The sequence below is a fragment of the Rhinopithecus roxellana genome, chromosome 12 (assembly GCF_007565055.1).
Source record: "Rhinopithecus roxellana isolate Shanxi Qingling chromosome 12, ASM756505v1, whole genome shotgun sequence".
Taxonomy (NCBI): Eukaryota; Metazoa; Chordata; class Mammalia; order Primates; family Cercopithecidae; genus Rhinopithecus; species Rhinopithecus roxellana.
Window position 1 is genome coordinate 76,480,242 of NC_044560.1, and position 12,871 is coordinate 76,493,112.

At 42.5% G+C, this 12,871-nt stretch overlaps 1 protein-coding gene across 1 annotated transcript in view; it reads right to left on the reverse strand.

The window, feature by feature from the left end:
- Positions 1 to 12,871, reverse strand: part of LOC115900736 (zinc finger protein 723-like) — a 35,174-nt gene that overhangs the window by 17,021 nt on the left and 5,282 nt on the right. The window contains exons 2-3 of the mRNA XM_030942332.1: positions 11,345 to 11,426; positions 5,805 to 5,815 (exon numbers count right to left, since the gene is read on the reverse strand). Of these exons, the coding sequence (XP_030798192.1) occupies positions 5,805 to 5,815; positions 11,345 to 11,426 (93 nt within the window). The remainder of the gene's footprint in view (positions 1 to 5,804; positions 5,816 to 11,344; positions 11,427 to 12,871) is intronic.

The window sequence follows — 12,871 nt, forward strand, 5'->3', positions numbered from 1 at the left end:
ACTGAAAAAGTCCGCCCACTTCTGTCCTTTATAACATGAAAAATTCAGGAACAATTAGTTGCTCCATGATGATAGAAACATATGTTTCTCCTTTCCTGTCTTCGGTGCCCTTCCCTGCCACAGATACCAACAATCTCTGCTACAGTAATAAAAATATGGGCCACACTGCCCTGTCCACACCAAACCCAAACAGAACAGGCCCTATGATGACTCTGTAGAAAACAGCTGAAACTGAACTCTCATGAGTGTATCTTCAACCCCTCATACTAGATTCTAGCCTCACCTTAGAGTCACATGAGGCACTTAATTAAAACAACATGCATGTGTCCAACAATAAAAAGAACCCGTGGAAAGGGCATGAGCAAAGATATTTCTGTGAATTGGCAATGTAATTTGAGTATCCACACCTAAGTAATCCACATTACTTACAATGGCAGAAACTGTAATAACTTTTGCACCAAACTAATAGAACCCTGGGTTTATAACCACTTAGCTAAGCATTGCCTCTCAAGCTTTAATGATCTATAAACCACTCGGTAATTTTAGTCCCTCTCTATGTAATGTGATTCTGCAGGTTTTCAAAGGGTACATGAATGTGTGTTTTAAATAAGTTCCCTGTCAATGCTGACAATGCTCCCATAGGCTCATCATTAGCATTTGTTAGAGAAGCAGGCACAGCACAGAGTCCCTTACACTTGGCACTCTTGTCACAACACAAATACTTCTGGCACAAATGAAGACAACTAATCTCCATCCTAAAGTATCAAATTCTTTGCTGGTTCTTTAAAGTTTACAGAGGCAATAAAAGGTAGCAGTGCCTGAATAAGCCTGCATTTGGAAAACATATACACACGTACTAATGCAATGTTTACTAAGCAGGTACTATGTGCTCAAGAGTATGTTGCAGAGCACTGCACTAGAAATAACACATTATGTGATTTAATCCTCATAACACACTGGGAGTTGGTACTAAGTGTTTAATAATTCCCACCATTAGGTGAAGGGCCCAGCATGTGTATTTCACCTTCTGTTTGTGTTCTTAGTTTTTTAAAGAAAATGTATAGAATAAAAGCTAAATGTACACAAATTACCTGAATAGAGAAAAGTTTAATGCAGTTTACAGAAACTTTTACTGTTTATATATATATATATATATATATATATAGTGACTAGTGGAGCAACTACTGAATCTCCAGGAATAGAAAACAAGATGCTAAATGGAATCTGCAAGCACTGATTTAATAGAGAATTTAAAAATTAAGAACTTAAAATATATACTTTACTTTTCCCATTTATCTCCTTTGGGGTTCAGAAAATTGTGAGTACCAGCTTTAGAAATGCAGCAGGATTCACCAGCCAAAACTCTCATCTCTTCCAATCAGTTCTGTAAGGCAAGACTCCAGAGCAGGGCCAGATCTAAATAAGACCCCCAAATAGAATGAATCTGAACAGAACTGGGGTAGGAAGTGGACCTTATGTAGAATTCTGTTATCTGTGCCACTGGGGTATTTCCAGTTCTGTTTTCCTAAGCTTGCCTAAGAGAAACTTAAATCTCAGAGTTTGTATAATTGTTTTTTAGCCACTGCCCTGTCAATTATATAATGCATATTAATAAGCAATTTAAATAATTAAGGTTCTCTAGAGTAATTATTATAAGATAAATATGTATTCTTAGCAGGTAATAGAAACGCATATAATAATAACCCTTCTGTTCATAAATATCCCTCCAGGTGATAACATAAGTTACTACAATATAAAGAAAGTGGCCCAAATAAAGCTCAAGGTTTTTTGCACACATCTCTTCAATGAATCAACCATATGATGCTTAATTCAACCCTTTATTCAGTTGCTAGTCTAGACTAAAAGTTCCTGGATGGTTCCTGGATGACTGTTTCATCTATTTTTCTAATGGCCATGTAAAATAAAAGCAATTAGTTGATTTGTTTGAGTCTCCAGACATCCTGGTTGTTTTTCACCCAAGCACCAGAAAACTGGAGAAAACACTCATCTGGGTACCCACCAAAGTTATCTCTTGTGTGAGGGGAGGAGAAGACACAGGATGACTCAATTTTTTACACTGAGACAGAAGCAGAATTAGCCACTTTTGTTACCCTGGCACAATTCTGCTCTGGGCATCCTCAAATGTCTCAAAGACACCCAGCTGATTGTGAGAGTTCCCAGTGACCCTGGGCTGATGGCCCAGTGATAAGCCAGGCAGGAGAGACTCAGGCTACTTCTAAATAAAAAATTAAACTGCCCTGGAGAAGCTCCAGAACCTGGATCACCTGTCCTGATTTATCTAGCTCTTAGGTAAGAGGAAGAACAGGAATAGTCTCCTCCAGTCCCACATTTTACAGGTAGGTATAGTTGTGGTTATGGCTTTGGATACATTATCACCTTGATCTCTCACTCTGAAGATGCTTGTTCACACTCATATATTCTGCCATCAGATTCTATTTACACCTGGTGCCCCTCACATAACTGTAGCAGGTAGCACTGGACAAGATCTGAGAAGCTGAAAATATCACATTCTCAGAGGGGAACTTTAAGATGTCTATGTTGATATCTCACAATGCAGAAAATGTCTCTTGTTGGTTTTCTCTACATTCTCAATTCAAAGTCTGGCCTTATCTTGTAAATTCCAGGAAGAGGCCAGACCTTATTTGCAGATTCTAGGTGGGATCAACCTGGCTCTTCATTCTTGGGTGTTACAGCACACAGAGTACAATCAAAGGAAAGATCCCCTTACAGAGGCTGCTTTAACACACCAAGATATGTCTACCTAAAAGAAAAAAAAGCTAAGACAACATGAATATAAGTAGATAGTTTATTTGGGCAAAGCTTGAGGATTGTAACTTGGGAGCAAACCTTCAAGTTGCCTGTCGTCTACACTTTGATTAGGAGCAGTTACAAGTTGATCTGAAAAGGAAAAAAAAAGATGGACAGAGAGATGATGGATATAAAGTTGTTTACCAGAAATTTTTACTATATTTACAGAAATGACATTGATTATTGATTGGATATGCATCATTAAAATTTAGAGTATGGGATATAGTGTCCAGTGTGGCATTACTAATTCATAGTTACTGGTGGCAATAGCTAACAGTTTTAAGAGATAAAAAAACCTCTTCATTCAGGGCCAGGTGCAGTGGCTTATGCCCGTAATTTTCCAGCACTTTGGGAGGCCGAGGTGGGTCGATCACCTGAGGTCAGGAGTTCAACACCAGCCTGGCCAACATGGTGAAACCCCTTCTCTACTAAAAATACAAAAATTAGCCAGCTGTTATGGCACATGCCTGTAATCCCAGCTACTTGGGAAGCTGAGGCAGGAGAATCCCATGAACCCGGGAGGCAGAGGTTCCAGTGAGCAGAGATCGTATCACTGCACTCCAGCCTTGGCGACAGAGCAACACTCCGTCTCAAAAAAAAAAAAACAAACAAAACAAAACAAAAAAACAGTTCAAAGATGGGAGAAAGACAAAATTGTGTCATCATTTTAATGTCTCTTTATGAGTTTGACAACTAAAAGGACTTGCATTCCTCAGATGAAAGGTTTTTTTGTTGTTGTTGTTGTTCCCAAATCTCAAGACCTAGATTCAGAATTTGGAGCTGCAGCAGATGTTACTTGCACATTTGTGGATATTTTAGCAATCAGAGGACAGGGAAAGTGGAGATTCTCATGTCTACATATCTACTTAACACTCACATGTTACTCTGGTCCCCTGGTCTCTGGTCCTCTGGTCTCTGAATCAGTTTCAGGTCTGAAGATACAAGAGTCAGTGAAAGAGGTGAAATGGTTGATTGCTCTCCCGTGAAGTTTGTAGAAATCTGTGAGTTGACTGGAAGCCTGCGAGGAAAATTCCCCTGTAGAGAAAAGCTTGGTTGGCATCTTATGTGTTTATATCATGTCTGCTAATTCTAGACAGTGTGTGGAAAATATAATTAAAAGAAAAATTTTCTCCAGCCCCAGAAAATTCCAAAATGATAGAACAGAAAGAAAACTGTTTTATTAAACAATTTAACCGAATGTGACACACATCATAGTCAATCTGCTCAAGAGACTGCCAAGACAGAAAGACAGTCACCACAGTTAGTCCACAAGTAGAAAAATTTACAGCACCATGGCATACGTAGTTCATCCTAAATTCACCTGGCAACTGGCAAGGCCATAGGTATATGGTTATTGGTTATATTCAATGACAAAATAAACTTTTCACATCTTCGTAACAGGAGGTAATTCTGCAACGTGAAGCCAGATGCCTGCTGACGGTAGGCTCCTACTCTCCTACAGAAATGGTTGAATAGGGTGTTATCTTTTTGGCTATTAATATTTTAAAGCAGGCCGGGCACAGTGGCTCACGCCTGTAATCCCAGCACTTTGGGAGGCCAAGGCTGGCAGTTCACGAGGTCAGGAGATCCAGACCATCCTGGCTAACACAGTGAAACCCTGTCTCTACTAAAAAAAATACAAAAAATTAGCTGGGCATGGTGGCAGGTGCCTATAGTCCCAGCTACTTGGGAGGCTGAGGCAGGAGAATGCGTGAACCTAGGAGGTGGAGTTTGCAGTGAGCTGAGATCGCACCACTGCACTCCAGCCTGGGCGACACAGTGAGACTCCTCAAAGAAAAAACAAAAAACAAAAACAAGAAATTTAAAAGCCATGGCTCTAACTGCTTTAGCACTGGGCTAGAGTACCCTGCTTGCCCTATCCTGATGGCCAGTGTCCTCTCTTGACTCCTACCATCAGCCATTGACACATAGGCCACAACAGAAAGGTCACAGCTGGCAGCTCATATCTTACATGAACACCAATTGCCACAGCAGCACTCCAGTGTCACATCAGACAGTGAAGCCTGAGCTGCAGGAGGAGAGTCTGCAGGCCTCCTGGGTGAAACTGCATCTTCACAATAATGAGAATGGGAGCAGTGTTTCAGCCTCAGTTTCTATTTATAATGGTGACATGAAAAAAATACTGCTGATTTCCAGCATGAGTCGGGATAGAGATAGGTCTAAGAGTTCTCCCTGTGACAGCCCACCTCATTCACAGATACCATGGGATGTTAATAGGGCTTCTGAACAGAAACCCAAAGGATTTGAGCAAAAAGCAGCTCTCCATCTGAGCAAGATTATATTGAGAGAAAATAAAAAGTTAAAAGCATCTTTAAAAACAAAACTCAGATTAGATATATTGATCAAGTCCACCAGAAAATATTCCCCTAAAAAAAATTTATCTGTAAATACCCAAAGTGCACAACTATTCTGAGCATGAGAACCATGAGCATTATAAAGACACAGGACAGGACAGGCGCAGTGGCTCACACCTGTAATCCCAGCAATTTGGAAGGCTAAGGCAGGTGGATCACCTGAGGTTAGGAGTTTGAGACTAGTCTGACCAACATGGTGAAACTCTGCCTCTACTAAAAATACAAAATTAGCCAGGCATGGTGGCTCATGCCTGTTATCCTAGTTTCTTGGGAGGCTTAGACAGGAGAACCACTTGAACCCAGGAGGCAGAGGTTGCAGTGAGCCCAGATCATGCCGTTGCACTCCAGCCTGGGAAACGAGTGAAACTCCGTCTCAAAAAAAAAGAAAAAAGAAAATATTAAAAACAATTGCAACAAAAGCAAAAATTGACAAATGAGACCTAACTAAACCAAAGAGCTTCTTCACATCAAAGGAAACTATCAACAGAGTAAACAACCTACAGAATAGAATAATGTATTTGCAAACTATGCTGCTGACAAATATCTAATATCCGTAATCCATAAAATACTTAAACAAATTTACAAGGAAAAACAAACAACCTTATCAAAAAGGAAGCCAAGAAGATGAACAGATGCCTTTCAAAGGAAGGTATACGGGTGGCTAACAAGCATATAAAAAAAATTACTCATCGTTAATCATTAGAGAAATGCAAAGAAAATACACAATGAGATACCATCTCACACAAGCCAGAATGGCTATTATTAAAACATCAAAAAATTACAGATGCAGGGCTGGGCGCAGTAGCTTCTGCCTGTAATGCTAGCACTTTGGGAGGCTGAGGTGGGTGGATCACTTGAGGCCAGGAGTTTGAGACCAGCCTGGTCAACATGGTAAAACCCCATCTCTACTAAAAATAGAAAATATTAGCCGTGCATGGTGGCAAATGCCTATAATCCCAGCTATTCAGGAGGCTGAGACATGAGAATTGCTTGAACCCGGGAAGCAGGATGTGGAGGTTGCAATGAGCTGAGATTGCGAGATTGTGCCACTGCACTCCAGCCTCGGCAACAGAGCAAGACTGTCTCAAAAAAAAAAAAAAAAAAAAAAAAATCCTGGCAAGGTGGTGGGAGTGTAAATTAGTTCAATCATTGTGAAAAGCAGTTTGGTGATTCCTCAGAGAACTAAAAACAGAACTAGCATTTGACCCAGCAACCTCATAATTCGGTGTATGCCTCAAGAAATATAAGTCATTCTGCCATAAAAGCACATGCACACTCGTGATCACTGCAGAACTATTCACAATAGCAAAGACATGAAATCAACCTGAATCCTATCAATGGTAAACTGGATAAAGAAAATATAATACAGAGAAGGGCAGTGGCTCATGCCTGTAATTGCAGCGATTTAAGAGGCCAAGCAATTTAAGAGGCTCAAGACTGCCTGAGTTCAAGAGTTTGTGAACAGCCAAGGCAACATGGAGAAACCCCATTTCTACAAAGTATACTAAAGGAAAATCAGCTGGGTGTGGTGGTGTGCACCTGTAGTCCCAGCTACATAAGGGACTGAGGTAGGAGGATTGCTTGGACCCAGGATGTTAAGGCTGTAGTGAGCCAAGATCGCGCCACTATCCTCCAGCCTACATGACAGAGTAAGACCCTGCCTCCCCTTAAAATAAAATGAGAAGGCCGGGTGTGGTGGCTCATGCCTGTAATCCGAGCACTTTGAGAGGCCAAGGAGGGCAGATTACCTAAGGTCAGGAATTTGAGACCAGCCTGGCCAACAGAGAGAAATTCCATCTCTATTAAAAGTACCAAATTAGCTGGGCATAGTGGTGCATGCCTGTAAGGCCAGCTACTTAGGAGACTGAGGCAAGAGAATCACTTGAACCTGGGAGGCAGAGGTTGCAGTGAGCAGAGATCACGCCATTGCACTCCAGCCTGGGCAGCAAGAGTGAACCTCCATCTCAAATAATAATAAAACAAGAAGAAAATAAAATAGAATATTTATATAAAAAGAAAAATATAGGATATAAATATCATGGAATACTGTATGGCCATAAAAAAGAACAAGATCATGTTTTTTGCAGCAACATGGGTGGAACTGTAGTCCATTATCCTTAGAAAACTAATGTTGAAAGAGAAAAGCAAATGCATGTTTTCTTTTTTCTTTTTTTCTTGAGACAGAGTCTAGCTCTCTCGCCCAGGCTGAAGTGCAGTGGCTTGATCTCGGCTTATCACAAGCTCTGTCTCCTGGGTTCAAGTGATTTTCCTGCCTCAGCCTCCTGAGTTGGGATTACAGGCATGTGCCACCATGCCCGGCTAAGTTTTGTATTTTTAGTAGAGACGGGGTTTCACCATGTTGGTCAGGCTGGTCTCAAACTCCTGACCTCGTGATCCACTCGCCTGAGCCTTCCAAAGTGCTGGGATTACAAGCGTGAGCCACTGTGCTCAGCTGAATGTTCTCATTTCTAAGTAAGAGCTAAATAATAAGAACACATGGACACAAATGGGAAAACAACAGACACTGAAGCCTACTTGAGGGTGGAGGGTGAGAGAGCAAAGATTTAAAAAAAAAAAAAAAAGTTTGGTGTTATGCTTAGTACCTCTGTGACAAAATAATTTACATCAAAGTTTCATGACACAACTTTACCTATATAGTAAACCTGCACCTGTACCCCTAAAACAGAAATAACAGTTAAAAGAAAGAAACTCAATGGGTAGGGAAGAGTGCAATGTAGGCAGGTCTGGCTTGTGCTGCTTATTTCTGGGTCCACACAGCAGGTGAGATTATGAACAGGTGGCCCAGAACCCCAAGTTGGTGGAGAAAACAGGTTGCTGCTACAGATTCAGTGTCTGGGGGTAGGGATATGCCAAAAGATTGTAGACAATTTTATGGGATTTTGGCAAAAAAAAACTAGGGTCACAAATGCCATGGTTAAGTTTTTGAGGGTGGTGTCTAGTCCTGGGAGTGGTGTGCAGTGTCTAGTGGGCATAACTGTGAGTGTGTGGGAATCCTGTGGTGGCAGCTGTGGAAAAATGGGATCATCAGAGCTCCCATTCTTTTTTTTTTTTTTTTGAGATGGAGTCTCGCTCTGTCGCCCAGGCTGGAGAGCAGTGGCTGGATCTCAGCTCACTGCAAGCTCCGCCTCCGGGTTCACGCCATTCTCCTGCCTCAGCCTCCTGAGTAGCTGGAACTACAGGCACCTGCCACCGCGCCCAGCTAATTTTTTGTATTTTTAGTAGAGATGGGGTTTCACTGTGGTCTCCTCTCCTGACCTCATAATCTGCCCGCCTCAGCCTCCCAAAGTGCTGGGATTACAGGTATGAGCCACTGCGCCCACCAGAGTTCCTCTTCTCCAAGTTTTCAGTCCTCTCTCACCCTAAGAGGAGATCTGAAATCAGAACAATGAGCAGTTTGACAGCCTGTGTACAGGAGAGCAGAGCCTCTCCTTCCCACACACCCAGAGTTTTATTCCAGGCCAGGCCTCCGTGATATTTTTTCTGGCACCAGATTGTTTGTTAACACCAAACAATTCTTCAACACCGACTCACTCACTGTCTAACATTTGAATTCTGAAACCACCCAGAGTCAGCACAGACGTTGATTCAGGGCTTTATCCCACAATATTGTCCTTACAGCAGATGCCAATCACAAACTCCATGGGCCCACCTATATTTCTTTTTCTTATTCTTTTCTTTTCTTTTTTTTGAGTCAGACTCTCACTCTGTAGCCCAGGCTGGAGTGCAGTGGTGCGATCTTGGCTCACTGCAACCTCTGCATCCAGGGTTCAAGTGATTCTCCTGCCTCAGCCTCCCGAGTAGCTGGGATTACAGCCACACACCACCACGCCCAGGTAATTTTTGTTATTTTTAGTAGAGACAGGGTTTCACCACGTTGGCCAGGCTGGTGTTGAACTCCTGACCTCAAGGGATCTGCTTGCCTCAGCCTCCCAAAGCGCTGAGATTATAGGCATGAGCAATCATGCCAGCCCCATCCATATTTCTGAGCTACTGTTTAAAAATTGGGGAATTCCATAATCTCCTTCAAGTTCAGTAATTTGATACAGCTATTCAGACCTCAGTAAAACACTGTAGTTATGCCGACCAGTTTATAGTAAAAAATACAACCCAGGAAACGGCAAACGGAAGAAAGATGAAGCATAAAGATAATCTTGGTAAAGTGCTGTAATTAATAACATTCTCTATCCTTTTTGTGCTTACCTATCACAGCCAGACAGAGACTCTACAAATCTTTTTCTCATAGAAAAATCAGCTGAATTTGTCTTCAGTGGTCAAAATAGAATACTTGTTATCCAAACTTCACTTATCTTCTTCCAACAGCTCCTGAACTTTGAGCTATTCTCAGTCTGAGCCAACATAAACCCCATTTTATGTCCCTTCTAAGAACATGCTGACTTCATGGTAAAATATTCTCTGATCCAGAATCTGATTTTTCACCCTCCATTTGCCATTCCCCTCCCACCTTCTTTCTAATCTTATTTGCTCCTTCCTATGAAAGAAAGCCCTTGTCTGCCTATCCTTTGCAATCCTTAAAGATATTATAGTTGGTACTTCCACCTGCTACAATACTCCTTTAGAATTTAAATTTACAAAAATCTGACTTTATTTCTCAAAGTCTAGAAACTGCCTCAAAGCAAGAATAACTTTATCTTCAGTGAGATCATTTCAGCCCCATTCCATCTTAATCTTAATTGCGTCTGCCTGAGGGTCCCCAGCTTTTCAGGGCTCTGTAGCTTCTCTCGTGATAAAAGCTTTTTCCATGGCCGAGGTGAGCAGGCTAGGAAATCTGCAGGGGAGGCTCCCCAGGAAGAACTAACTAGGCCTTTAATAACCTCCTTTTGCGGGCTCAATATTAGCCTTAGCTTGCAGTAACTGAGCTCAAGCTTCAATTTTTATGTCAGTTATTTACTCAGTTTTTAAAACTAAGTGTATGAAACATCCAGCAAAATTACTGAAACACAGCGTTCATATCAGGGAAAAAAATTTTAAGGTGCTTACATTTCATACCTCAACAAGAAAACCCAAAGTATCTATTCCTTTCAGACAATAAATGTATTATTTTATTATTTGCATTAAAAATTATAGGGCCGGGCGCGGTGGCTCAAGCCTGTAATCCCAGCACTTTGGGAGGCCGAGACGGGCGGATCACGAGGTCAGGAGATCGACACCATCCTGGCTAACACGGTGAAACCCCGTCTCTACTAAAAAATACAAAAAAATGGCCGGGCGAGGTGGCAGTCGCCTGTAGTCCCAGCTACTCGGGAGGCTGAGGCAGGAGAATGGCGTGAACCCGGGAGGTGGAGCTTGCAGTGAGCTGAGATCCGGCCACAGCACTCCAGCCTGGGCAGCAGAGTGAGACTCCGTCTCAAAAAAAAAAAAAAAAAAAAAATTATGTAGTAGCCAGGCATGGCAGCTCATGCCTGTAATCCCAGCACTTTGGGAGGCCAAGGCGGGCAGATCATGAGGTCAGCAGATCAAGACCATCCTGGCTAACAGGGTGAAACCCCATCTCTACTAAAAATACAAAAAATTGGCCGGGCGAGGTGGCAGGCGCCTGTATTCCCAGTTACTCGGGAGGTTGAGGCAGGAGAATGGTGTGAACCCAGGAGGCGGGGCTTGTGGCAGTGAGCCAAGATTGCGCCACCGCACTCCAGCCTAGGTGACAAAGCGAGACCCCGTCTCAAAAATAAAAATAAAAAAGAAAATTATGTAGTAAACAATTAGTCATATGGGAACACTCCTAAGAGGTACCAAGTTTCATCTTGTAATATTTAGCGTTAAAATCAGAAATCAAGTTCACAGGCTACAGAAGAAAAATATTCACTGTCAGAGATTTACCTTGCAAAAAGAAATGAATCTATGCAACTCTACAACCCTCTCTCAGGAAACACTGCACTATGCCACAAGTTCTTGCACTTTCTTACTGGAGTCAGGTTTTTTTCCTGTCTTTGGGGATACTATTTTTTTTCACTAATCTTAGAGAATCCAGGTGGCAGAAATTATTTCTGTTTTGCTCTCAATACCATCAGCTGATTGGGTGACCAGCTATGTGTCTCCAAGAAATGGAAGCTGGGTTGGGTGAAGACAATCTTAATGTCCAAATGTTAGCTTTCAAAGGGAAGAGTATGCCAGGAGATGCCTCTCAGTCCCAGGGCATCCACCTCCTCCCTGGAGAGGATATACTCCATACCTCAAGTTGTCCTAGGGGGAGAAAACGACCAGGAGCTGATACTACCTAGACACTGTAGCAGACATAGACATAGTGGGTATCTTGGTAGAGATACCAAGTACATAGAGAGTACTAAAACCCAGGAACAGAAAAACACTAAATGGTTGCTGCAGACACAAAACGCCTTAAAGTTTCCAAGAAAAAACTGACCCCAAAACGTTTTCGTAAGATCTCTGTACCTAGGGAAGATAAAGAGAAAGACACACAAAGATTTACTTACAATGCATTGTCAGGGGATTATTCTTTGCTTTCTTCTAAAGGAAAATACTTAAAAACAGAAAACGAATCTCTTTTAATGTTACAACCAATGCACTGTCAAAAAAAAAAAAAATGATTAACTAAAATACATTATCAAGAATGTACACCAGGCTGGGCCCAGTGGCTCACAGCTGCAACCCCAGCACTTTGGGAGGCCAAGGCGGGCAGATCACCTGAAGTCAGGTGTTTGATACCAGCCTGGCCAAAATGGTGAACCCTCATCTCCACTAAAAATATAAAATGTAGCCAAGCATGGTGGTGTATGCTTGTAATCCCAGCTACCTGGGAGGCTGAAGCAGGAAAATCACTTGAGCCTGGAGGCAGAGGTTGCGGTGAGCCACAGCACTCCAGCCTGGGCAATAGAAGGAGACTCAAAAAAAAAAAAAAAACAAAAGAAAGAAACAAAAAAAAAGCACACTAAAAAACAGTGGCCGGGCGCGGTGGCTCACGCCTGCAATACCAGCACTTTGGGAGGCCGAGGCGGGTGGATCACCTGAGGTTAGGAGTTCAAGACCAGCCTGCCCAACATGGTAATGAACCCCGACTCTACAAAATAGCCGGAGCCATAGTGGCATGCACCTGTAATCCCAGCTACTGCGGGGAGGCTGAGGCAGGAGAATCGCTTGAGCCGAGATCATGCCACTGCACTCCAGCCTGGGTGACAGAGCGAGACTCCATTTCAAAAAAATAAAATAAAATAAGTTAATAATCCGAACTGGGGAGGAAAAGTTAGCATTTGGAACTTGTCAGAAGGAGCTGGAAATTTGGTATTTTACTTTAAGCCACAGTTAGGCAGGAGAAAAGAAGGACTGGCGGTACATTTGAGGCCCTGCTTGAAAAAACATGTAAAAAATGCAGGGCATAGCCAGATGCAGTGGTACAGGCCTGTACTCCCAGCACTTTTGGCCGAGGCAGGCGGATCGCGAGGTCATGAGTTCGAAACCATCCTGGCCTACACAGTGAAACTCCCTCTCTTACTAAAAAATACAAAAAAATTAGCTGGGCGTGGTGGCGGGCACCTGTAATCCCAGCTATGCAGGAGGCTGAAGCAAGGGAATCGCTTCAACGTGGGAGGCGGAGGTTGCAGTGTGCGGAGATCACACAACTGCACTTCAGCCTGGGCAACAATAATGAAGCTCCGTCTCAGACAAAAAAAAAA